Genomic DNA, 27,703 nt, shown 5'->3' on the forward strand with positions numbered 1-27,703 from the left:
TTTTTCCATTTAATCTTTGTCTATAGGTAGCTACACTCTGTGTAGGATGCACCAAGTTTGTATCATATTAATACTTCACATTACATTATGAGCAACTTGCCATATGACTAGCTAGCCTTCCTAATTAAATTAGATGTCCCACCCTTTAATTATCTCAAACCCTATCTTTGGGCACTGATGTTGCTTTGGCTTTTTTGTTTGTTTGTTAGTAAAAATGATGTTTCTGTGAATACGTTTGTCTTGTTTTCTTTTGAATCTTTATTCATTTTTAAAATTTTTAAAATTTTTATTATTATTATTTTTAAAGATTTTATTTGACAGAGAGAGACACAGCGAGAGAGGGAACACAAGCAGGGGCAGTGGGAGAGGGAGAAGCAGGCTTCCCGCGGAGCAGGGAGCCCAGTGCGGGGCTCGATCCCATGACCCTAGGATCATGACCTGAGCCGAAGGCAGACGCTTAACGACTGAGCCACCCATGTGCCTGAATCTTTACTCATTTTAAAGACCCACATGTATTACTGTTGTGCTCGGGAATATTAGGTCTGTATATTAAGTACTTTCTGACCACTGTTTAAGTTGGATCTGCCCTTATTCTAGACTTGTCCCACTTAAGCTTTAAGTAGGTCTTAGTGCTTTGGGATTAGCTTCATAGGTAACCTCGCTCCATTCTTTGCCCTTGAACATCCTTGGAGTTAGAAACTAGAAATTTCTGTTTCACAACTGAGGTTCTCAGCACATGGAGTCCTGGCTTTGCCACTAGTAAATACTGGTATTTACCTTGTTTCTATCATTGTACTGGTTCCTTTATGATAGACACTCAAAACCATCGGCCTGTTGTTGGGGGCGGGGGTGGTTTGATTTAATGCACATTATTTGAAGAGTAGGAAGAGCTGGGTTGTCCACTGTTCTGGGTCTGAGGGAATGGTGAAGCTATGAAATTGAGCAAGCAGAGGTCTTGACAAGATTGCTTTTATTCCTGTAACATTTCACTCTTTTTCTCCTCTCCTCTTTTTGCCAGGAAGCCAAGAAGAAGTATGACAAGGAGACAGAAAAGTATTGTGGCATCTTAGAAAAACACCTAAATTTGTCTTCCAAGAAGAAAGAATCTCAGCTTCAGGAGGTAAGATTACTTCACTAGTATCCTGAATAATGTGTTTAAGTTCTATGTGGTGCTGGGGATGCGTGCTTGTTCCTCTTTGCTAGAAAATCCTAGGGTTTGAAGAGACCTCACAAACCAGGAGCTTGACCCTGATCCCTCCTCAGATGCCTGATGCCTGTATTGCCCTTTGTATCTTCCCGCTCACAGTACCCCTTTTCTGGCTGTCCAACCTACCAATAGGTGGGTGCTGATCAAGATCACGCTCCTCCTTGTTGGGCAGCCCTAGTTACTAAAATGTGCTTCTTCCTTTCAAACTGAAGTCTGGTTTCCTGTTTCTGTAACCCTTTACTTTGATTCTGTACTTACTGCCTTACTTCTTAACTTCCTGCCTTATATCCGTGATTTGAAACGTTAGCATCTGAAACACTTTGATCATCCTTCTTTATTGTTGTTGTTATTATTTAAAGATTTTATTTATTTGAGAGAGAGAGAAAGAGCAAGCAGGAGTGGGGGGAAGGGGCCGAGCGAGAGGAAGAAGCAGGCTCCTCTCCCCCACCTCCCCGCAGCAGGATCCTGACCTGGGACTAGATCCCAGGACCCTGGGATCATGACCTGAGCCTAAGGCAGACACTTAACTGACTGAGCCACCTAGGCACCCCTATTGTTATTTTTTAAAAAATTATTTCACCCCCCAAAAAATTACTTCAACCAGTACTTGACGTTAGTCTGTCTGTCTTGCTTTCTTTTTTTTTCTTTAAGGAGGATTTGTCATTCATATGTTTTATGCTTTGGTAACTTTGTTTCAAAAAAGGTAAATTATCTGACCTACTCTGATTCTTTCTGGATTGACATGAAGAGTAGTTCACTTGGAAAAATACCGCTTTGCAGCCATGGAGCTCTGATCATTTTCATTTAGTTCATGGAGATTTGCATGGTGAGGGTCTTGTTTCTGGGAGACAGAGCTGTTTCCTAGTGGAACTCCAAAGTTGACTGCATGAATGTTATTTTACTCTTAACAGTTTGCTTGACCTTTCTCAGGTATGTGCTAAAGAGCGGCTGTGACTTCCAAGCTAGCCAGCATTCTTTTTTTTTTTTAAGTTTTTATTTTAATTCCAGTATAGTTAATATACAGTGTAATATTGGTTTCAGGTGTACAATCTAGTGATTCAGCAGTTCCATACATCACCCGGTGCTCATCAGGACAAGTTGCACTCCTTAATCCCCATTACCTGTTTCACCCATCCCCTCCCCCCACATCCCCTCTGGTAACAGTGTGTTCTCTTTAATAAAGAGTCTGTTTCTTGGTTTCTCTCTCTCTCTCTTTTCCTTTGCTTGTTCTGTTTCTTAAATACCACATGAATGGAATCATATATTTGTTTTTTTCTCGCTAACTTATTTCACTTAGCATTATATTCTCTGCCTCCATCCATGTTGCTGCAAATGGCAAGATTTTTTTTTTCTTTACTGTCTGGGTAAAACTCCATTGTCTTATATACTGCATCTTCTTTATCCCTTCATTAGTCAATGGACGTTCGTCAAGGTAGCCCTCATTCTTGAATTTACTTTGTTTTTGAGAAAATACCATTTAGTACTTCTGTCAGGTGAAAGTTACTCTGAAGATCCTATGGTTGAACGTTAACAATGAAGATACCTCGGGAAATAGTGGAGTCGAGTCCCTTAACAACCAGGATTTGTTACCCATCCTCACTTAGGAACCCTCTGCTTTGATATGGGCGTTTAAACCAGTTGTGTAAGTGACAAAGAGGACCCAATATCAACTCCAGCAACAAGTGTTTGTGGTGAGCTTTGCAGACCAGTTCTTGGCCAACCAACAGCAAATGAGCACTTGGTGTGAACTGTGGAGGGTAGAAAACACTAACCTGTCTCTGAAGATCTTGTGCCTGACTGGGGAAAAGGCAGCAAACACATGGCAAGGTGATTCTTGAAGATAGCATAGCTACTCAGGTAACTCTTGTCAAATATGCTTGAGAAGGCTAAAGAAAACCTATTTTCAGTGGATTGTATACAAAGTAATAAATTCACTGAATGGTATCCCAGATGTGCATGGGGTATGAGCCCTGGAAGATGCCCAAGATCTTGGCCAGTTCTTGGCCAAGTGCATAAATTCATTCAGGATCTGTGCTGATGCCCTCACTTTTTAGTTACCCTTCTTTGAGTGTCATTTGGCATTTAGGGTTTGGAAACTACATTTAAGGAAGGTCTTTTTGACTACAACTCAAAATGACCGGAGCTGGCCAGCTCTATAGTTTCTAAGCAGTTAACAGGAGGCAGGGTCTTTAAGAGTTGAGCGACTGTGTGATTGTTTTAGCACCTACTGGTGTTGAGAGGCCCATAGTACAGTTAGTCTGTAGGCGTGGCATTCCCCAGAGTGAGAATGCTTCTCCGATCTGTTCCCTCTGTTCCTGGATACTGCTGACATGATCTGGGATGAGTCTAACATACTCTTTTAAGGCCATGCCAATATCCTCTCCTTAGCCCAGTACTGGTCAGGACCAGAGCACTGGGTGGCAAAGAGATATCTTACTTCAGGGGGTGCTATGCCATATTTTCACTGTGTGACCTGGGGCAAGTACTCATCTCTCTGAGCTTTTAGTCCCATTTTTTGTAAAATACAAAGTACCTATTCTGTCTACTTCATGTATGAGAAGGCAAATTATAGCTGCTAAACAAAAAGTATTAACCCCAAGACTGGCTTGTTTTTCCCCATTCCCTGTTCCCATAGTGTATGGTACTCTCTTCCTCACTGATTTAGTATGTTCAGGTTACTACAATAGAATACCATAGACTGGGTAGCTTATAGAGACAAATTTAACTCTCACAGTTCTGGAGGTTAGGAAGGCCAATATTAAGGCTCTGGCAGATTTAGTGTCTGGTGAGAGCTTGCCTCCTGGTTCATAGATGGCTGTCTTCTTGCCATGGCCTCACGTGGTGGAAGGGCTAAGGGAGCTCTCCGGGGTCTCTTCTATAAGGCCACTCATCCAATTCATGAGGACTCCACCCTCATGACTTGATCACCTCCCAAAGGCCCCGCCTCCAAGTGCTGTCACATTGGGGGTTAGGTTTCAGCATATGAATGTTGTCAGGGACACAAACATTCAGTCCACAGCACTGACTTGGCCAGTTATATGTATTAGTGGACATTTCTTCATTACGTTCTTTTGTTATAGTTCGTTGTGTGCTTGTCTTTGACCCAGTCATACTTTCTAAGTACGTTGTAGGGCAAGGAGCAGGCTGCAAGTCCTTCTTCAGAAAGGTCTGGGTCTGTTCTCAAGCATTGCTTTTTAGTTGTATCTGAGCTGAATTAAATTGATAAAAATCTTATAACAACGAAAATGATATAATACTTTTACTAACAAAATAATAGCAGTAAATATTTACGGAATGCTTATTTTTGTACTGGGTACTGTGTTAGGCACTTTACTTGGAATCTTCTCAAATCATTACCACCTCCTTGTGAGGTATGGATGTATTCCCTCTGTTTTACATATGAGGAGACTAAGGCTTGAAGATGTTAAATAACCTACCCATAGCTTGTCAATGAGGTTTGCACACTGGCTCCAGACTCTGGAGCTCTTTTCTCTTACCTCACTGTGCTCTTCTCCTTGTCTCTCTCTCTTGGGAGGGTGGGATGTTGCTGGGCTGCCTGTAAATCGTTGTTATTCAATGCATGTATCATGAAAATAGAATTGGCTGGAAGGAGGGACCTTGATAATCTTCTGATTGAACCTACTGGAAATATATTTGAAGGAACTGGGTTCCTTGCAGAGGTCGATTTGTTCAAGGTCTTCTAGCTATTTAGTGATGATTTTCTTCACATTTATTAAAAAATCAACTTAGGGACATGACTAAACACCTAGTGCACTTTTAATGAAATCTGCTTTCTTCGATCATCCATAATTCTTCCCTGATTGCAGGGCTCGAAACAGTACTTTTGACATCTAGCCCATCCCCACATCCTAGTGGGGAAAATCATAGTGCAGTCCTGTGGAATGACACTGCCATCTAGTGGATGATTCTTTTTTAAATCACTGTATTTTTCAAGGGCTAAGAAGCTTCAAAGACAATATTCACTTAAATATTCACTGCACGCTTCTGTGAGTCTATTCAGGTGTTGAGTGAATTGTGGAGAGCGAAATGAATGATTGGCTTTCCTGGAACTTACAGTCTAGAAACAATGTCTCTTTTCTAAGAAGCATAGAATGGTTGATGCGTCTCAGACAAGCTGGTAGATTCACTGCTTTTCCGGTAACAAGCAGAGAAACGGTTTTGAGTGGCCTGCCAGGTGGGCTGGACTCTTGGCTTGTGACTCCATTGCAGGATGGGTGTCTAAGGATGTGATGAATTCTGTGGCTAATGCAGGGGCATTAGCAGGAGAAACATACCATTTCACTTGGATTTCTTCTTCCTCTTCCTTTGGAAATGCATTGAGTTAGGCATTTCTTCTGAGAACTGGATCACTATCAGCCACGTAGAGATCAATTCATTCATTCCTTAAGCTTCTCTTGAATACTTACCATGGGCCAGGCACTGTTCTGGAAGCTGAGATAGGAAAGTGGAAAAACGAGACAAAGTCTTTGCTCTCATTGACATTATATTACCATAGGCAAAACACAAGAAGAGAAAAGTGTAGGAAAGAATTTTACATAGTGCTAAGGAAATAAATTGGGAGGTAGGTTACTCCGGGGAGTCTTTATCTTATGTACCATAACGTGGTCACTGAAGTCTTCTCTAAAGAGGCTAACATTTGAATGGACATCGGAAGGATGAGAAGGGCCACCAAGAGAAAAGCTAGGACAGTGTTCTTTAAATTGTGGGTATGTTGGGTTGCCTGGCTAGCTCAGTTGGTAGAGTGTGTGACTCTTGATCTCAAGGTTGTGAGTTCGAGGACCACACTGGGTATAGAGATTACTTAAAAATAAAGTGTTTTTAAAAATTGTGAGTGTGTCATAAAAATCTGAATTACTGGGTCATGAAATACAGTAGAGGAGGCTAGAACAGAAGAAGCCTATAAAGTCATGTTTTTTTGGGGGGGTCGTAATGTAAAAGACATTTCTTACTGTGTCTTAAAGTTAAAAAAATATATTTATCAAGGAGAAGAGGTTTATCAGTAGAAGGAACATCCAAGTGCAAAGATTGCATGGCAGGAAAGCATTTGGAGTGTTACAGGACAGGGAGTCCATCTGGGAGGCTGGAGCACAGTGAGAATGCTTTGGGGGGAGGTTGGGAGGAGGGACAGGTGGGCAGGTCACACAGGGTCTTGTAGACCATGGTGGAAGCCAGAGAAAGGCGTTGAGGGGGTTGTGAGAAGCTCTGGTTCAAATTTTAAGAAAGCTCTTCTGGTTGCTGGGTGCAGACTGGATTGGGGCGGGGGAGAGAAAGCAAGCAGGAAGACCAGTTAGGAGAGGAGTGTAATCACCCAGAGATGCATGGCTGACTTAGGTGAGGAGCTGGGATTGAAGCCCATCTGCTCTGAAGTGCCTGGTGGTGGTGACAACAAATGTGCACATAGCACTTTTTGGTATTCAAATTGCTCATATCCTTTAGCTCATTTTCTCTTGAAAATAGTTCGCCGCAGAGCAAGGGCTGATACCATCTCCAACCTCCAGGTGTGGGAAAGAGACCCAGAGATAATAAGTGACTTGAGCAGGTCTCTCCAGCTAGAGAATGCTAGAACTGCAAGTCCACGCCAGGTGTTTGCTTTTAGCTCTGACTGATGCTGGGCTCTGCTCTTTGTCTCAGAGGAGTTCCTCCATTGCTGCCTGACTGCAGGAGCCACTTCGCAAATTTTCAGAATGACCCTTTCCTCAGTTGCAGTGTCAGTTGGCAAGCTCGAGCAGGGAGGATGTTTGAGGTGTGTGGGTGGTCAGGGGAAGTAGATGCATCCCTGGAGTAAGTGTGTTGGATTTGTACTACGAGGAAATTAAAGGTTGCAATGGGGCTTAGCTGGCAGGAGCCCAGGTGGAAGGGATGTCAGCCCAGTGGTCTGAATAGCCACACCTGGGGACGGGGTGCAGCACTTTCCGAAACTGTGTCTCCAAATAAAGATCTCTCAGTCCTCATATGCCAACCTGTCCTGCTTGGAGGCTTAGAAAATGTCCTCAGGCCCTTCGTTTTGCTTTTGTTCAGCACTTACTCAGCAGACTAACTTCTGTGTATTAATATGTTGACCTTGAAGGAAGTTGCTCACAGGAGAGTTGAATGGGCTATTTGTGCTCTCCCAGAGTTTGCAATTTTCTGTTTATTTACGTGATTAGTTAATATCTCTTTTCTTCACTATGCTGTGAGTTCCATGAAGGAAGTTTCTTTTTGTTCATGATGATTGAATGAATGAATGATTTGCCGAGTCCTTTAGATAGAAAGATAGCAGTGCCATATTTGGTGTAATGGCAGGTAAGGTCTGTCCCAAGTTTCTTCTGCAGGGATCTTGACAAGGGAATACCGGAAGACATGTTTCTTTGGGGGCTTTGCTTGTCTTTGTGAAGTATGTTATAGAATGGTTTCTGATCCTTTCATTTCTAAAGAAAGCAGAGTTGTGTTTCCTACTGGGAGGGTATTCATTTCTGTTAAAAAAATACTAGGGTGGCTCAGTTGGTTAAGCATCTGCCTTTGGCACAAGTCATGATCCTGGGGTTCTGGGATGGAGCGCCCCGCGTTGGAGCCCTGCTGAGCAGGGAACCTGCTTCTCCCTCTCACCTTCCCCATCCCCCTCTTGTGCTCTCTCTCTCTCTCTCTCTCTCTCTCTCAAATAAAATTGTTAAAACAAATGCTAATTTTTTTTGTCATTAAATGTGCATTCAGTGTAATTATCTGTTTTGAAAGATTGAGGTGACACAGTGACACTGCAGAAAGGCTACGAGCTTTACTGTGATAGTTGAGGTACGCTGCAGCATAGCATCTTGCTATTACACACACACACACTCTCTCTCTCTCACACACACTCATTTTCTCCTCTGGCAGCTACGTCCTACATCAGTGGTTTAATTGTACTCACGTGTGGGCCTTTTCAGGCATCCCCTCCCCCACATCTGCAAAGAGGGAGGACTGAGGCTAGGATGGAATAATGTAATCACTCTGCTGGGGTAAACTGAGTTTGTTCTTTGACAACAAAGAAGGTATGGGAAACTCATGTGGAAATGGCCTTTTCTGAGGTTCCCTGCCTTCTAACGGCTTGTTGGGTTCATTCCTGATGATAGCCTTGCAGGTGTTTTTTTTTCTCCTTCAAGATTTGTCTTCCATGGAGCCCAAGTCTGCCCCAGGGGGTGGGAAGGCAGTACAGACTGCTAGTTTAAAGATCATTGAGGTTCAGGGCATCTGGGTGGCAGTTAAGAATCCTCTTGGTTTTGGCCCATGTCCTGATCTCAGGGTTGTGCAAATGAGTCCCCAGTCAGGTGCTGCATGGAGTCTGCTTACAGTTTCTCTCTCACTCCCCCCCCACCACGCACTCCCTCTCTTTCTCTTTCTCAAATACATAAGTACTTCTTTAAAAAAAGGCGATCAAGTGTCTTGAGGCAGATCCACAAGTACAGAAATCCTAACTCTGCTGTGTACCAGCTGCTTCAGGTTCCCTAACATTAGCAGGTTTCATTTTCCTCCTGTAAATTAGAGATAATGAGAATATCTTCTTTTTAGGAATGGAATGAGGATTAAAGAACTATAGTTAATGAGGAGCGAGTAACATAATGTATGTATACCTGAGGGGATGGTGCCTGACACAAAGTTAAGTGCCTGGCTGACCATTGTCATTATTCTTATGTCTATTTCATGCTGTTTGCATTGTTTTTAAAAAACATCTCTGGGGATTTTTCTGGCCTGCTTGCTGAACACTCTCCTTGGTTAGTGACCAATTTTTTTCTTAAATTCTGTCTTGTTTGTAGGCAGACAGCCAAGTAGACTTGGTCCGGCAGCATTTCTATGAAGTATCGCTGGAGTATGTCTTCAAGGTGCAGGAAGTCCAAGAGAGAAAGATGTTTGAGTTCGTGGAACCTGTAAGTAGATGCTCAGGCTTTCACGCTGTCCCCACACTTTGATCCCCAGCTCTCATTTCACTGCCTAGATTACAAAATGCTCTAGGTTGCTGATGAAGAGGTTGACCTGTCCTGGTGCTGTGCCTTCTGCTAAGTAGCAGTGCTCTGTCAGTCTGGCTGACCCTGGATCGTCCCCAGTGGCCATTGCTGTGCAACCTGAGCAGTAGTGATGGTGCATTCAGAGACAGTTGCATCCTCAAGCCCCCCTCTGTTCTGCCGGGGCAGGAGTTTTCATCTTGCCCAATAGTAGTGATTACACCTTAACTTTTCACCCTCCCACCCTTTTCCTTTCTCTCTCAAATAATCCAAATGTAGTAGTTGCCCAAGGGGAATGTACGTACTACCTTTGTCTTTTTGTCTGCTCAATTCAAAACCCCTCTGCACTCCTTCCATGCATTAAAAGGTGCTATATAAAGCGATTTCTCACTGTAGTTTGTTAAAACTGGGCAGCCAGGAGATTGTGCTTAGTGAACCATAATGGGATTTGGACTTGGTCACTGTGTCCCAGTGGGTACAAAAGGTTGTTGTGTAGAAACAAATCTGGCTTTAGTTGAGGCCACCTTAGCCTGTTGGTGGCTCTGTGCAGTGGTGGCGCTGCCCTACCCCACTGTGGCACTCCGAATGCACATGACCAGGATGTCCGGGAAACTCCAAAAGAGCATGTGGACCTTGATTTAAAACTCTTGCAGACCTTGGATTCTTTGTTAAAAATGCTGGCTGTGATTGTGACCCCCGCCTGGGGTCTCTATAGAAACAAGATTCTTACCTACCTAGATTTAAGAAAGTGATTTTTTTAAGCAAACGAGAATAAAACTGAGAAACTGAAAGAAAATAACCACTCTTTTCAGTAATGAGTGTTCTGTGCTCCATTTCTAATTTATAAACTTCTGGGGTGCTTTTTAAGCATGTAGACTTGCTAATAGTTTTATCAGGATCCAGTGGGCTTTGGAATGTGATGCTTAGATTTTTTTACTATACCGAAACTGTGATCTTAGGATTCCACTCTGTGCCACCTCATCTTGCAAATTCCTCAAGGTCTTTAATTACCTCATTCTTCTTATCTGAAAATTAGAAACTTTAGAGCCAACTTCCTGTCTAGCAGTGGTCTCTGTCACAGTCTCCGGTCAAAATCCCCATGTTTTTACAGAGTCTTTGTGGTGGGAGAAGCCATCTGTCAGAGAAAGTGAGCTTGTTGATTTCCCTGCTTAGGGCACAGAGTTGTTAAAGCCAGCCATTCAATGAAAGGTGTATTGAAGACTGTTTCCTCTGGTGTGGGCAGGCATTCAAAAGCTGTCACAGATTGAGCCTTAGGCATGTTTAATTGATTTTACCAGAATTTGTAGAGGAAAACAACAGTGTGATTGTACTAATCTTTATGTGCAAATTGATATTATTCTACAATTGCCTGCTTTTCAGGACTTGGATTTTAATTGGCCCATCTTAATTCTTTGAGGTGATTTTTTTGTTGCTGTCTACTTTGACCTCCCAGTAGGTGTTCCTAGTGAGTCAGGTACTGTATCTGTTAGCTTTTGCTGGGTAACAACCACAAAATCTCATACAGCAGTAGACATTTATTTCTCCTAAATCTGGGGGTTTCAGTCAATCTGGTCTGGACTCAGCTGGATGACTGCTGATCTAGGCAGGCTTTCCTTCACCTCCTCTTCTTTTTTCTTTCTTCTCCTTTTTCTTTCTCTTTCTTCTTCTTCTTTTTTTTAAGAAACCTTCAAAGAATAATCCTCTATTTCCTGGCACTCACTTTTAGTATATCAGTGTCTTGAGTTTTTGAGAAGCAGTATAATCATTGGTAAGGGCTCCAGAGCCGACGGCCTAGATTTAAGTCTCAGCTCAGCCATTTCCTAGCTGTGTTTTCTTGGGGAAGTTACCTATTTCTCTGAGCTTTGGTTTCCTTATCTACAACATGAGTATAATAATACCACCTACCATATAAAGATGTTAGGAGGAATAATTTAGTTTATCCATGTATGATGCTTACAATAGAGTGAACCTAATTAATACCCAGTTAGTATATAATTGCTAATTAGCACCCAGGCAATGATTACTTTTTATTATAAGATAGAGGAATGTGTAAGTTTCAGTCAGCCAGGGTCTACTTAGATGAGCAAATGAGTCAAGTGGCAATATTAACAGGGTCTACCTGTTTTAATATAAAAAGTCTTGGTAAATCTGAAAGCATTTACTTACTACCAGAAAAATTGCTCAAGATCCCGCTGCTGTTTCTGAGGAGTTCAAAGCCTCATTAGGGAAGCATGATGTATATAGTAGAGAGGTATCCAAGGGAGCAAGCAGCTCAGTGCTATTTGGGTCAGGAGGGATCATGTGGGGAAGTGCCAGAGGGGTTTCAAGACTGGAAAACTGTTGTGATTTGTGGATGTGTCCCAGGCCATGCAGTGAGGCACCTGGAAAGCTAATGATAAAAATTTCTGGTCCCCTGTTAGAATGAAAAGAAAGTGATAGGATCTTGCCCACAGTTAAATGAGTTGGTTGAGAGGCTGCACGTAGAATTCACATGTTCAACCTTCACTTTTCTATAGAAGTTAATGTTGTTCAACCCACCACCTCATGGGCAGGTCAGTGCTTCGGGAGCTTTGGCTAGCAGGAGGGATTGATCCAGAACACTGTGCTGGTTAGACCCGTGGTTGTCAAAGTCGAGAAATGCAGACTCTTGGCTCTACCCTAGAAAAATTACGGGTTGGGGCCCAGTCATCAATCTTTTAGTAAGCCCTCTAAGGTGATTCTGTGGCACTTTTAAATTTGAGCCCCTGGCTGAGATTGTGCAGAAGACCCTGAAATAACAGTTGATTAGGTGTAACTGTGTCATATGCTAATGGTCCCTTCACCTCCATAATGTCATCCAATCCTTACACTGTCTCTGAGGGTAGGTAATTGCTGTTTTATGTCTTTTTTCAGATGAGGAAATGGAAGCACATTTATTCTTTAAGGTGACATCTGGTACCTAGCAGAAGTGGAATGACTCTTAGTCTCTCTGAAACAGTATTTGATTGCTTACAGGTGGAAAGGAAACCAGCAAGAAATTTATTGAACTAAATTGCTGGGGCACCTTGTGTGGGTATTCATATTTTGAGGTGGTTGCAGTCAAGGGAATCTTCCAGCCATTCAAGAAACCTCCATGGATGTTGACTGTGTTTATTTGTTTCCTAGAAAGTAACTTCAAGTATCAGGATGTTACTGACCTTCAGAAAAAAGAAACAAAATTTTAGTGTTCCAAGCAAGAAAATTCAGACTTCTGGCCTTTATTTTCTTGTTGAGGTACTAAATGTTCTGGAGATTTTGGATTGCAGATAATGACATCCTGATTTCTTGAAGGTGAAGCCATGTTCCGTCTGTTCCCTGAGTTTTCATAATTGGAGGTTACAGAGTGCTACAGAGAACTCATTCCCCACATTCATCAGACACTGCATTCTCTGAGTTGTACCTTGAGAACATTTTTTGGTGCTGTGCTTTCCTGTCCTTTTTCACTACTTCTGCCCCATCATAGGTCTTCATTTTCTCCTTTGATTTGTTGCATCCTATCTTGGGCTCCCCCCCCTCCTCAGGCTGGGCTGGACACTGCCACCACAGTGCATCTTCTAACACATCCGTCTAAGTATATCTGTCTTGCTGAACAGCTCCTGTTGGCACTGTTGTGCTAAGGCTGTTACATAGGTGATCTCTGTCTTCACCACCACCCAGTGCAATAGTATGTAGCATTAGTGTCCTCCTGGAAAAGAAGAGTTATAGGGCATTATGTGGCTTGCCCAGCGCAGCTTTTCATCACTCTGCTGTCTGCCCTTCTCTTTGTCATGCAAATGAGTGATTCTTGGTGGTTATATTTGTTTGTGAAGGCTGCCATAACCAAGTACCACCAACTGGGTTCTCAGCATAAAAACTTCCTGCCTCTCATAGTTCTAGAGGCTAGAAGTCCAAGATCAAGGTGTCAGCAGGGCCATGCTCTCTCTAAAACCTGTAGGGAAGATGTCTTTTCTTCCTTGTAGCTTCTGGTGGTTGGCTGGCAGTATTTGGCATTCCTTGCTTTATAGGTGCATCACTGCTATCCCTTGTCCTCATGTGGTTATCATCCCTCTGCTTCTCTGTCCAAATAGCCCCTTTTTATGAGGACACTGGTCATTTTAGACCAAGGACCTGCTGGCCTGATTTTAACTTGAGTACCTCCGTAAAGACTATTTCCAAATAAAGTCACATTCTGAGTTACTGGGGTTAGGACTTCAACATAATTTTTTGGTCAGGTTTGGGGGAACACTATTCAGCCTATAACAGTAGCTTTATTCTATGAGTGGAGGCAACCTAAATTTATCAGATAGTCCAGAATGGTACAATTGTCACCAAATGAAGCACTTACATTTTTGCTTACTTAAAAAATATATATGCTATGTTGTCTGGTAGGAAATAGGAATAGATTTTTTTTTTTAAGTTATTTTCTGAAGAAAATAAGGATGGGGGTCCTTGAAGGCCATAGGAGGTGGGGAAGGTCTTTCTTTGGTATTGCCTTTGTTGCGCTATGATTGTGTGTCACTGGCTGTTCAGGGAGGAGCCTCTATGGATGTGCTGACTTATCTGCCAACCAAGGTTGAGGCTACAATAAGCTTTGTCTCTTTGTGTTTGAGTACAAGCATTTCTTTGAGGCAGACAGATGATCCCATCTCTGGGGTCTTTCGAGGACCTCGCCCAGCCCTCTGGGGAGTGAACTTTCATTTCCCACTGGGTAATGGATTCAAAGGTTCATGCAGTATGTGGGAAGGGGATGTCAGGAGGTGTGCCAGGGGAAGAGAGATGTGGGCAGGGGAGAAGGGAAGGGGGCCAAGGATAACAATATCTATGGAATCATTTCCCATAGGGAAGTGGACAATCAAGCATGATATCAAAGGAAGTGAAAACCAAAATAAATACTAGTCACTCTCTGCCTTGGAACACTTGTGTGCATGCCCAGGTGGTGTCTTAGTGAGCTGTTGGAGGATATATTTAATTACCTTGGGCAAGAGAGGCCCTGTTGACTTTAAGTGGAAGATAAATCAGAGTTAACAGAGAAATGGCTTTGGAATTAGCTGCTTATCTTCTGCATTATTCTCCAGGAGGGAATGATTCAGTGCCTTGGAAAAGTGATGGGCACAGCATTCGAAAACGGGGGGTGGGAGGGAGGAAAAGATAAACAACAGTTTTCATTGTGAACACTGACACTACGTTTGGCATAAGGGCCTCTTCTTCTCTATTCCTGGAACCATCTAGGTGGAAAAGCCTGAGTGTTCCTTTCAAAAAAGTATTTTATATGGTGGAAGTTCAAAAGCTTCCATTATCTTTCAAGAAAAGAATTATTAGTCTTTGGTGACGCTACGTGGTTTACCACTCGTTCATTGATTTATATTAGTGATTTGTATGTGGCGTCACAAGATATTTTTTGAGCCAGAGAACCCAGCAAGGCCTGCTTTCTGACCTCCCATGAGAATCTAAGGGAATAGTTGCTCTGGGGACAATAGCGGTGGGAAGTTGGGATATCATATTATTAAAAGCTGGGTTTTGCCTGACTTCACAATACAGAGCTCTTTGATCAGCTGGGCTGGGCAGTGGCTCAGTCTAAAGACCATTCTTTGCTCTGAGCTCAGGTAGAGTAGCACATACCTTACCATGTAGCACATACCATATAATGCTTACCATTCATTCCTGCCGCAAGCCAGGTGGGAGATGAATGGGGATGGGCTGTTTCCTTTGCCATCATTGTTAGGACTGCCTCTCAGAAGAGGGTTCTCTCAGGAGAGTTAGGTGAAAAAACAAAGTGAGAATATGTTTAATTACTAGAGGTATGTTTGTTTTAGGGACTGGAAAATTAAATAACAATATAAAACAAAGCAACTGTATCTTGATGTAACATGTGTTAGAGGCAGGTCAGGGAGGTCAGAGTGGACTACTCAGAAAATGTGAGTTGGCATTGAAAAGTTTGAGTTAGAACAGGGATGGGTACGACAGAGATTGTGACAAGGTAAAGTTCTGGTTCTTCTAAAACCTTGTTAAGGCTTGTATTGCAATCCTTTCTCCAGATTGAGATTTGGAACTGAGGCAAGATGCATAGAACTTGGGAAGGGGCCAGGGAAACCTAATAACAATAGCTTTGTGTGTACGTTCTGGGAGGAAATAAGGTAGGAACATTGGTTGAGCCTGGAGAAGTGAAGATTGGCAGGACTCAGGGTGGGAACATTCATAGTTTTCACTGTATGAAGGTGTGTTGTGAGAATCAGGCTGAACAGATGTTTTCATTCTTGGACTTAATACCTTTTAGCTCGAGGGGATTTAAATGAGAATTTAGGGGAACCATCATAACTGAAGATGTGGGAACATGGGACTATTTTAATAACGGCATCCCTGGTGTTTACCTGTGGGTAGTTTAGGGAAAGCACAGAAGCACATTTGAGCTGAAGTCTGGTCTGGGTGATTTTCTTTGATTTGACTTTGTCTGTGACACTGTGGACTCAGGACATACCATCTTCCTCTTCTCCCCTCTCTGTTGGCCATCAATATAACTACACTTTTCCACATGGTAACCTGATACTACAGATGTATTTGATGGAGACTGAGTTGGACTTGAAGGAGACTGGTCTTCAATTTCTGAAGAAATGATTTTCTTTGAAGGTACTGAGGCTCAGAGTAAGAGCTTGGATGTTGATGCCAAGGAGACCTGGTTTCAAATCCTGGTTGCTGCTTACTTTGTCTTTTGGAGCAAGTTACTTAACCTTTCTGAACTTGCTTTCTCAATATTGAAATGGAGACAACAGTAGTACTTACCTGCTAGGCTGTTATGAGCATTTAGTGAGAGCAGACATACGATGTTACAGTGCCTGGCATACAAGTAAGCTCAGTAGATGATAAGCATTTTTATTACTGTATTCTAGCCTTTCAAATCAAGATTGGGAACTCAGGTAAAGCTGCATAATACCTATTTAACATGCTTATGTGAACCCTGCCCTTCTTCTTTCATTACAGCTACTGGCATTCTTGCAAGGACTCTTCACTTTCTATCACCATGGTTATGAACTGGCCAAGGATTTCAGTGACTTCAAGACTGAGTTGACCATTAGCATACAGAACGTGAGTGAGCAAAGGGATAGGCTTCTTCTTCCTGGTTGAGAAAAGGAAAGAGCACATAGTATGGGTCTGATTGCATAGAGATCACTTATTTGGATTGGAATGCAGATGAGGAAGATGGGTCTTGCTTGGGTTCAAAGGGCAGCTGGGGGCAGGCATTTGTAGGGTGCTTGGTGGCCCCAGGTTAGAGCATCAACCTCTTTTCCATTATTTCTAAGCACTATTTATGTTCTCGGAAGTCCTGCTGATATTTTTGTTTTAAATCTGTAGCACCAGAGTCAGGATTTCCTTTGGCAGTGGAAGGCCCAGCCTCCCTTCTGTGCATCTAGCTGCCTGGCCACAAGAGACCTTGGAGGGTGTTCAGGGGTTGGGGGTGGGGCATACATGCTGGCCTCCAGCTCAAAGGATGTGATCTTGTTTAACTTTTAGTAAGGCTCACAGGAAATCCAAGTCAGAGCCATTTATTCTCAGTCTCCTTCCCCACGTTTTAACCAGCAGGACCTTTTGGTGCTCTGAATTGTGCTAAGGGCCGTTTGGTTAGCAGTTACTGGTCTCAAGCCCGTGCGTCACTATGTGGCTCGCTATATTAGTCTGCATGTTGTCTTTGTCTCTAGATGATGCTGTGTAGAAAAGAAACCCAAGTGTGTCCTTGTGAGTTTTATTGCATGGGTTTAGAAGCCTGGAGTTTACCCTGCCACAGTTCTCTGTGTTGTTTTGGAAAACAGACAAGGTTTCCCAAAGCATGGCTTCCCCTTAGGCCAGCTTCCTCAGAAGGTAGACTCAGAAGTGGAGGTTTATGTGTAGCAGGTTTACAGGGGAGTAGGGTCAGCAAAATCACCTGTGAGAGAGAGGGCAGCAGACCCCTGCCGGAGAAGTTGAGCTGTGAGGCTTCAGTCAATGCCCTGGGGTGTCCTGGAGCTGATACTGACCTTCACAGTGGCCTCAATAGAAGCAAGGGTGCCAGGCTTTGGGCCCCTTCCCTTTTTGCCCCTAGCCTTGACTAGTCATGGGGTGCAGGTTGCACTGGGGAAAGGAGTTACCTTGAGTGAACCAGCTCCCTTTTGAGGAAGGAACCATCTATGAACCATCAGCAAGTGGTATTCCTGCAGTTGGAGAAATAAGTCCCTCTGTCTTGAAGGGAGCTTGGGGACCGTTCTGTGAACTATCTGAATCAGGATCCCTTGGGATGCTTGTTTAAAATGCACATTTCTGGGTCCAGAGGTACTAAATTAATCTTTAGGGGTGATGCCTGGACATTTGTATTTTCTCCACATTCTCCAGGTCATTTTGATGGTCTTGAGAGTTTTGAGAGTCATTCTGGTATAGGATTTTATGGTCAAAAGGTACTTCTTGAAAGTGAGTATTTGCCTAATTCCTAGGTGGCTCAATGTTCCTTACCTGGTTTTAGATCTAAGGATTCCATAGGTTGATGTTGTGAATTGTTAGAGATAGGAACAAGGTTTCATTTCTTTGATTTAAATGCTTTTCATCCTAGACGAGAAATCGCTTTGAAGGCACCAGGTCAGAAGTGGAATCACTGATGAAAAAGATGAAGGAGAATCCCCTCGAGCATAAGACCATCAGTCCCTACACCATGGAAGGGTACCTGTACGTTCAGGAGAAACGTGAGTGCTGGTGGTGAACAATGGCTTGGGATACACTTATGCCTTTTGCCCAGGAGGTGGAGAGTGTATCTAGTAGTGCCTAACCTAGAGCACAGCTTCTGTAAATATAGATTTGGGTGAATGAGAGTAGTTGATAGTTGAGTTTTTTAAGGGAAAGATATCCAAAAGGTCTTGTCTACCTCCCCATGATGTGTTCTGTTTTCTTTGTAACTGGAAATTCCCTTGGGAACCTGGAATTCATTGAGGTTCTGTGGTGGTTTTTTTCTCCTTAATAATCACACTTGACATGCCTGAACCCTCAGCATGGCTTTAGCTATCACACACTTGGCATAGAGGCTCTGAAAGGGCCTTGCATGCTAGACCTTACTGTCTATCGGTAGTCATATCCTTGGGTGGACTTAATATGGAATGATTTTGTTCCATTCAAGACTTGGTTCGGCAAGGACCAAATAGTCATGACTTAGGCATATTCCCTCATTTCTTCAGTTGCTGTCATTTCAACCCTTAAATTTTGTGAGTAGAAACACAAACTCACTCCAAGAGGTAGGGAGAGAAATCCATTGTCCTGCCAATGTGATGTCAAGGAAAGAAACACCGGGTGCTGCTAATCCAGACTTCTTTGTGATGACTCATAGGCTACTGTGATAGGTCTGGGGAAAGGCTTTTTGATGGGGCTGTGCTTTGAGGGTAGCACTTCCAGACTTAGCTTTTGGAGTGCTAGGGATAGAAGAAGATCAATTTTTTTTTTTTCTTTAATGGATAGTTCTCCTAGTCTTCCATCCCTCCTTTTTCGGTTGGACATGTTAATCCTCCCAGATTTTTGCTGGTTTTGTGCTCTTTACTGTCCTTCTGTTGATTCAGGGTGAGGCAAATGTCTTCACTCCTAGAAGCTTACTAATGGAACAGAACACTTGATTTCAGTGATTATTCTAGTTAGTGATTGCTCAAAAATTTGCTTGGCCCTAAAATTGTTGCCTGGTGACATTGGGGGCAGTAGTGGGGTTTGAATTTGGAGGCATTGGTTATCTTGAGGGTTTTTATGCCCTTTATTCTTACAGGGATGAGCTTGTTGAGGTTTATAAGAAGTGGAAGGTACTATAGTACTGTGTTTTGTGTAGACCTCAATATAAGGTATGTTATGTTTTTTGCCCAATGAGAAGATCCACCCCAAAAAGTTTAAGGGCAGTTTGAATATAGTTCAGTGTCCACTCACAATACTTAATTTATTAATATTATTCACTTACATATATGTAATCTGCACTCACATTAATAAACCAATTTTATTCAAACACTTCACATGCTTTTTAAAACATGAATGTCTTGATAATCATGAGAACCAGATTTTAACTCTCAAACACATGAGTCTAGAGCATATCAGTGGGATACAGCTCTTTTCATTTGAAAGTTTTGGTATCTTATTACTTAGAAATAATTTGAAATGTGAAGAAAAATTGCAAGAAGAGTATAATGAACAATCATATGCCCTTTATCTAGATGCATGAGTTTTTACCATTGTTCCACAATTATAGAGTTCTTTCTCTTTCTGGGTGTGTGTGTGTGTACACACATCATAGTCACAGAGACACGCACACATTGCCATTTTTTCTGAATCCTTTTGGAACTGATTCCATACCCCATGCTTCTTTACTTTAGTGTGTATTTTCTAAAACTAAGGATATTCTTTTTATGTAACCACAGTATAGTTACCATATCCAGCAAATTTAACATTGATAAGATATTTAATGTAAATGACAGGTCGTATTCCAATTTTGTCAGTTGTCCCAGTAATGCCCTTATAAAACATTTTCTTTTCCTTCTGTCTAGATAGGTTTTCATACTGCGTTTGTCATGACTTACTCTGTAATAATTCCTCAGCTTTTCTTTGTCCTTCATGACACTAACATTTTTGAAGAGTGTAAGCCAGTTCTTTTCTAGAATTTTCTTCAGTGTGAGTTTGTCTAATGTTTCCCGGTGATTAGATTCAGGTTAGGCATCCCTTGTCAAATCCTACATAAGTAGTAACATTTGTGTTCTTATCTGGGTACCACATCTAGCGGCACAGGATGGCCATCTGCCCCTCAGTGGTGATGTTAATTTTGGTCACTCATTCAAAGTATCATTTGGTGTATCCACTGTACAGTCACTATTCTTCCCTTGTAGCTCATTAGCAGTGTATGGGGAGACCCCTTAAGACCATATCTTTGTCATCAAGCTTTGCTAGAGTTAGCATCCACTGGCAGTTCTTGCCTAAACGGATGGTTACTGTGATGGTTGTAAAATGGTGATTTCTCAGCTCTGTCAGTCTTCCACATTTATTAGTTAATGTACTGCAAGGAAGTGACTGCCCTCCCCTCCTCATTCTCTTCTCTCGTTTCTTATCCATCCATCCATCCATCCATCCATCCATCCATCCATCCATCCATCCATCTTCTTATTGTCAGGATGGACTTAAGGATTTCTGTTCTATTCAGTAGGCTAAATCCAAGTCCAGTACTGTTCTTATTTGTTTGGATGCTCAAATGATTTAAGATACAGAACTTTAGGAATCTTTGTGTTGTGCTATCCTTGGAATTTTTTCTCTGAGTCACAAAAATAAATTAGAATGGTTGGTATTTTTGTCTTTGATGCTTCAATGTAGACACTTACTGTGTTGCTTTTTACTTTTTTCATTTCCTAAGTGATATTCCACATTTGCTATGGGCACTGATACCCTGAAAAATAACTACTAAATCTTTGTTAAATCTCATGTTACTACTTAAAAAAAAACACACACACAACAACAAAAAAACATTTCTGCTCTGTGATCTCTTTAAGCATCTAAGGCTAGTGTTGATTGAGGACCTTGGAGGCTAATAATGCTGATTATGCCTTCTTCCTCTAATAATATTTTGTTACTCAAGATAAAGTAGTTGGCCAAACACCAGATAAAATCAGGATTTGACTGAAGGGCATCTCCCTCTTTCCTGAGGGATAATATTGAGGGACAGACTCCTTAGATTACATTTGGGTATTTATAGTTACTTCCATTTACATCTTTGTGTCAGAGTTTGCCTGATCTGCTTTTCAGGTCATCTTGAGTTCTGGTAAAGTACAGATTAGGGGTTTGGCAGTAGGTGAGAACCTCTGTATGTCTTTGCAGAGAGTTGCAGAGCAGCTGTGTGGGAAGCATGAAGTCATCACACCAGATGGGAACAGTGACAGGCACTTTGAGGAGCTTTTCTGTGTTCTTTCCTCAGTCATCTTACTTATGTCAGGGGAGAAGGGAACTTGAAGTGGAGATTGATGATGGGAAAGAGAATTAATTTCCCCAGGGAACCTTTACTTCCCTTATATTTTAAGACCCATTGGATGCAGCATTTAGTGGGAAACAGTCTTCCTTGGTCCCTGGGGAAAGCCCTGGGTCAATTCCATTTCCAGCCTGTGGGATCAGATTTCTGCCTGTTCCAGTCTAGCTGGTGGAGATTACATTGCCCCTAGAAACAGTTTAAGGGTAGGTGAGCACTGTGGGTTGTGGGTTGTGTGTGTTTCCAGCATGTGTTCAACACAGAGATGTTTCATGGGAAATACTACCTTGCAGGTCACTTTGGAACTTCTTGGGTGAAGCACTACTGTACATATCAACGGGATTCCAAACAAATCACCATGGTACCATTTGACCAAAAGTCAGGAGGAAAGGGGGTGAGTTCATTTTTTAAATTCCATGCTTGATTTGCTTGGCTAACATAGGATGGTTATAATGCATATGTATAGCAACACCTTCAATGTGTCACTGTCATTTTTTTTGTTTTTAAGGTTTTTTTTTTTTTTTACTGAAGTATAATTAGCATACAGTATTAAATTTGGCTTCAGGTATACGTATAATGACTCAACAATTGTATACATTACTCAGTGCTCATCACAGTAAGTGGACTTTTAAACTCCTTAATCTATTCCACTCACCCCCCCACTCACCTCCCCTCTGGCAACCATCAGTTTGTTCTCTATATTTAAGAGTCTGTTTTTTTTGTCTATCTGGTTTTTCTTTTTCTTTGTTCATTTGTTTCTTAAATTGCACATTTAAATGAAATCATGTGGTATTTGTCTTACTCTGTCTGACCTATTTTACTTAGCATTATACCCTCTAGGTCCATCCATGTTGTTGCAAGTGGGAATACCTTGTTTTTTTCATGGCTGAATAATACTCCTTTATATATATATCCCAGTTTCATTCTTTTGCATTAGGCTGACCAGTTTTTCCAGCTCCATTTGTTGAAGAAGACTGTGTTTTCCCCGTTGTATATTCTTGCCTCCTTTGTTGTAGATTAATAGATCGTATAGGTGTGGATTTATCCGTGGATTCTCTATCCTGTTCCATGGAGCTGTAAGTCTGGTTTTGTGCCAGAACCATACTGTTTTGATCACTACAGCTTTGTAGTGTATCTGGAAATCTGGGACTGTGATATCTCCAACTTTGTTCTTCTTTTGCAAGATTGCTTTGCTGTAGTTTTCCTTACTTTTACACAATAGTTCTAGGAGGAAGAGTACCGTAGACGATAACTATAGCAAGGTGAGTATTCTTAGCTTTAAGTTCTATTAGGAACTGCAACTAAGAAAGATTCTTGTATTTCACATATATACAATATTAAGTATGTCAAATGTGTTTAGATGCTAGAAATTCCTGGATGGCCTTGTCCTGTGAAACTGATGGATATCACTCTTACTTGATACAAAGAGGGCTGCAAGCTAATGGTTTGGGTGTCCTGATTATCTGTTGCTGTGTAATAGATCACCCAAAAACTTAGCAACTTTTTTTTTTCCTTAAGATTTTATTTATTTATTTATGTGAGAGAGAGAGAGCAGGAGCAGGGGGAGAGGGAGAGAGGCAGAGGGAGAGGCAGAGGGAGAGGGACAAGCAGACTTCCCACTGAGTGGGGAGCCTGACACAGGGCTTGATCCCAGGACCCCGAGATCATGACCTGAGCTAAAGTCAGATATTTAACCAACTGAACCACCCAGGTGCCCAAACTTGCCAACTTTTAAAACAACACCAGTCATTTTAGTATTTCTCACAGTTTCTGTGGGTCAGGAATTGGGTGAGCATTTGGATGGGTGCTTTGGGCTCAGGATTTCTCAGGGGGTTCCAATCAGATGGTAGCAGGAGATGGAACAGTGAGGGTTTGAAGCAGCTGAAGGCTGGTCAGCCATGACTCTCTTTGTTTCTCCTGATCTTCCTCCCCTTCCCTCTTTCCCACCTGCTCTGTATAGTCTCAGGGCCTGTCCATCTGGTTTCTCAATGGGAGATAGTTTGGATTTTCTCACAGCATGGTGGCCTCAGGGCAGCTAAAGATGTCAAGAGTGAATATTCCAGCAGTGAAAGCAGAGACTGCATGTAGCCTTAGAAGTCATACAGCTCTGTTGGTTGAAGCAGTCCTAAAAGCCCCCCAAGCCCACCCAGTTTCATGGGGAGAGGATGCAGACCAGCCTCTTGAAGGGAGGAATATTACAGTTACATGAAGAATGTGTAGGATAGAAATACTCTTGCAGCCAGCTCTGATCATAGGCCCTGCAGGTCACTGCTGTAGAGCTCCCCACTGTGCTCTAGCCTGTCTCCCTTCCTCTGGGCTTGCTAGCTGCAGCCTGAGTGCATTTCCTCTTCTGGTGGTGTGTCTTTTCTCTCTGGCTCTTCTTAATATCTTCTTTTTTTCCTTTTGGCATTCTACATTTCATTATGATGGTCTTATGTATGATTTTTTTTTCATTCTGTTGTGCTTGGGAATTTGGGGTCTTTCTGTATTTGGCGATGGGTGTCTTTTAGTAACTTTGGGAAATCTTACCATTTATCACTTTGAATTTTGCCTCTTCCCCGTATCTCCTTCTGGACATAACTTCTTTGGAAGATAGCTAAATATTTTTAACAGAAGCATTTATATTTTTCATCTGTTTGTATCTCTGGATTCCATACTACATAATTTCTTTGATTCTATGTTTAAATAATTTTTAAGCTGTATCTAGTATGTTGATGAATTAGTCCCCAGTAAGCATTCCATCTCTGGTACTCTCCATGGTGCACTGTGGTGCAGTGTGTGTGTGTGTGTGTGTGTGTGTGTGTGTGTGTGTGTGTGTGTGTGTGTGTGTTTGTTTATGGGGGCATTACAGAGGCTAAGAGCATCAGCTTTGAAATTAGACTGCCTGTGTGTGTGTGTGTGTGTGTGTGTGTGTGTGTGTGTGTGTGTGTGTGTGTTTATGGGGGCATTACAGAGGCTAAGAGCATCAGCTTTGAAATTAGACTGCCCGGCTTAGTAATGTTAGATGCATCTGTCATTACTGTTGCACTGTGGTGCAGTGTGTGTGTGTTTATGGGGGGCATTACAGAGGCTAAGAGCATCAGCTTTGAAATTAGACTGCCCGGCTGTGTGTGTGTGTGTGTGTGTGTGTGTGTGTGTGTGTGTGTGTGTGTGTGTGTGTGTGTGTGTGTGTGTGTGTGTGTGTGTTTATGGGGGCATTACAGAGGCTAAGAGCATCAGCTTTGAAATTAGACTGCCCGGCTGTGTGTGTGTGTGTGTGTGTGTGTGTGTTTATGGGGGCATTACAGAGGCTAAGAGCATCAGCTTTGAAATTAGACTGCCCGGCTGTGTGTGTGTGTGTGTGTGTGTTTATGGGGGCATTACAGAGGCTAAGAGCATCAGCTTTGAAATTAGACTGCCCGGCGTGTGTGTGTGTGTGTGTGTGTGTGTGTGTGTGTGTGTGTGTGTGTGTGTGTGTTTATGGGGGCATTACAGAGGCTAAGAGCATCAGCTTTGAAATTAGACTGCCCGGCTTAGTAATGTTAGATGCATCTGTCATTACTGTTGGCTACTCTATCAGGCTGCCCCTTTGCTCTGTACCACTTCAATTTTTCTTCCTTGGCTTGCTTTTACTTAGTCCACAATACAGGAATTTATCAGCATCTCTTTTCCTTCTATGTATTACAAAAGAATACACCAAAGCTCTTTTAATGTTTCAGGAGTGGAATAATGTCAGGAAAACAACATTGTTTAAATATAGAAACATAAAGAAATTTATGGAGTCGGAAGAGATATTAAACATTAATCACTAGCTGTTCCCTAGTTTTTATACAAAGGCAATAGTTAGACTTGCTCCCTTGGGTTGAGCCATGGTCCTTTTCCAGTCCTGTCTTTCTAGAAATGAGCATCACTAAATTATTCTCTCACCCAGTCTTTATTTTGGGGCTTTTGACCTTGTGCTTTCCTAAACCTTAAAAGAAGAACTCTTGTGTTTGGTCTTATCCCACTGGCAAGTGAATGACAGAGACCAGTTATGGTGGATGTTTGGGACTCCCATGTCTTCAGTGAGTTAATAGTAAACACATCACTGCATTGTTAAGAAGTTTATATGAATTAGTATATATACTCTTGGAAGAGAGCTTCACACACAATGAGTTCTGTATTAGGAGCTTGATAGTACAATAATTAATTTTCCTAATAATTCCTTAAATTTATTTTATATTTTTCTAAGTCCATGTATTGTCTACATTATCCAGTTTGATCCAGTTTTCTCCTTCATAAAGGAAGAAATCGAGGTCTAGAGAGAGAAAATGATTTATAAAGCCATACAACTGATGAGTTACAGAGTCAGTACTCAGAGCCTGATTCTGGAGTCTGCATCTCTTAAATTGGAAGTTGCTGCTGCTAGTAATAGTAACAAGAATAGAAAAATATATAAAATAGTGGCTCTCCCTGACATCACTGTTTCCTCAGCTTTCTGGAGGAGATGTCATCTCAGTTTGTGTGGGAGAATCATGTGACATCTTTCTATATGATATATGTGTTTGTAGAGAGCTCTCCTAGGAGGTGGAGGTAGACTTAACATAGGTAATAGGGTGGGTTTTTTTTTCTCTCTAACATGCTTTTTCACTTCCCTTTCCTTCACTTTGCTGTCCATTTCATTTGATTATTTTCCTGTAAAAGTACCTGCTTTTCTCTTAGCTTCCGGCAAGGATATGTGAGCAGATTTGTTCCATCATCTTGGAGAGTAGACCCTGTGTGTGGTGAAAGAGAATTCCCCTGTATCCTAACCTCTGAGATGAGGCAGCTCTCTCTGTGTGAGGTCTGGAGCAGTCCAAAGGTGACCTTGTCCCTTCCCTTGCTTGAAACCCTTCATTATTTTTCCTGTGCTCTCAGGCTATGGACCACAGTGTGCGTGATCTGGCTCTTGATTCCCTCAGACTCTTTCATGCCAATTTGCCTTTCACTCTGGGGTTGGACCATATTGGCTAGCTTTCAATTCCTCCCAGGCTCCGTGGACCCTGACCACAGGACCTTTCTACCTGCTGTTCTCCAGCCCCTAAAAAACACAGTAGATGTAAGGCTTGTGAATATAAACCATCTCTTGCTAGGTCTTCTGTATTTTGTGTGGTATTGTGATACTGGGGGGTGGTTGAAAAAGTGAAGGCAGTGAAACGTAGAAACTCATCTGGTTTAACCCTTATCAGCCCTGCAAATTAGGGGCACCTGGGTGGCTCAGTCAGTTGTGTCCAACTCTTGGTTTTGGCTCAGGTCATGATCTCAGGGTCATGAGATCAAGCCCCCCGTCGGGCACTGTGCTCAGTGAGGAGTCTGCTTGTGCCTCTCCCTCCCTCTTGGCCAGTCTGCTTTCGTGTGCATGCTCTCTCAAATAAATTAATTAAAAACAAACCCAGCAAATTAAACCTGTTTCAGACATTATCAACAAGAGTTTATGTAGCATGGGTTGATGCTGTACCATCATGATGTGCTAGAACTTAATTAAAACTAGAGATGTTTGGCTTGAAGTATAACTTGGTTTATAGGTTTTTAGCTGCGTGAGGCTCGTGGCTGAGGGAAGGTTTTTGATCAACATTCCATCTTCCTGTGGGTCATGAACACTCAGGCTTGAGAAGATGGAATAATCACTTCTGTTGATGTGGCACATTTGTGGTTTGCTGGAGAGGCACATAGCATAGCCCATGTTCAGGCCTCATCTTGATAGTGTGTGTGCTCTCAACAGGGAGAAGATGAATCCGTCACCCTGAAATCCTGCACCCGGCGGAAAACAGACTCTATCGAGAAGAGGTTTTGCTTTGACGTAGAAGCAGTAGACAGGTGAGTAGCTGTTACACTTTGCTCAGGAACAGATATTACTAAATTTGGATTTTTTACCTTTTCCATTCAGTCAGGGCTTTTCTGTCCTTGATCTCACCCTACCCCTCCTTTTCCAAATACTCAGTTTGGAATAGACCTCAGGCCAGTTGCTGGTCTGCAAGGATCAGCATAGCTTCTCCCCTCTTGTAGGTTCAGTGATGAGCCTCTGGTTTGGTTTGCTTTAACATTAGGGCTTTCCTGAGAAGTAACGTGTGTTATCTTAGGAGGTTGAGTAGATGTTTAAAGAAAACTGCTTAGCGTGATTATATGAACTGTTTGAGATTTTTTACTTTAAAAATATTTAATTTTTTAAATTTAAAAAGTGGTCCAAAAGGAATGGGTAAAGTGAAGGACGGAACAAGTTGTACTCATTTAAAAAAAGATAGCTTTTAGTTGTAGCATTTCACCTACCACTGTGTGTATGCACCAGGAAAGACAGCAAACCACTTGTAAAATCACTTTTTGCAGAGGGAGCTGCATGTTGTAGTCCTCAATATTTATGGAGTCTCATTAAGTTGTACCATTTCATCGTGTTAAGCTAGTTTGACAACATTCCAATTTTTTGAAACACTGTACTTGGCAACAGGTTAATTCCTTGAGTGAAAGCCACGTGTTAAGTCTATTTGTGCTGTCTGTTCAAGATCAGCAGTGCCAGCATTAAAGATCCTTAAATCTCAGCATGATTCT

At 42.1% G+C, this 27,703-nt stretch overlaps 1 protein-coding gene across 10 annotated transcripts in view; it reads left to right on the plus strand.

Annotated features, from left to right (window-relative positions):
- Positions 1-27,703, plus strand: part of ARHGAP26 (Rho GTPase activating protein 26) — a 449,937-nt gene that overhangs the window by 120,253 nt on the left and 301,981 nt on the right. For all 10 annotated transcript variants that reach the window (XM_035727446.1, XM_035727450.1, XM_035727448.1 and 7 more), the window contains exons 5-10: positions 1,019-1,120; positions 8,995-9,105; positions 16,153-16,257; positions 17,750-17,879; positions 21,457-21,557; positions 26,883-26,977. In XM_035727446.1, the coding sequence (XP_035583339.1) occupies positions 1,019-1,120; positions 8,995-9,105; positions 16,153-16,257; positions 17,750-17,879; positions 21,457-21,557; positions 26,883-26,977 (644 nt within the window). The remainder of the gene's footprint in view (positions 1-1,018; positions 1,121-8,994; positions 9,106-16,152; positions 16,258-17,749; positions 17,880-21,456; positions 21,558-26,882; positions 26,978-27,703) is intronic.

This window comes from Zalophus californianus, chromosome 5 (genome assembly GCF_009762305.2).
Source record: "Zalophus californianus isolate mZalCal1 chromosome 5, mZalCal1.pri.v2, whole genome shotgun sequence".
In the NCBI taxonomy this organism is placed as follows: Eukaryota; Metazoa; Chordata; class Mammalia; order Carnivora; family Otariidae; genus Zalophus; species Zalophus californianus.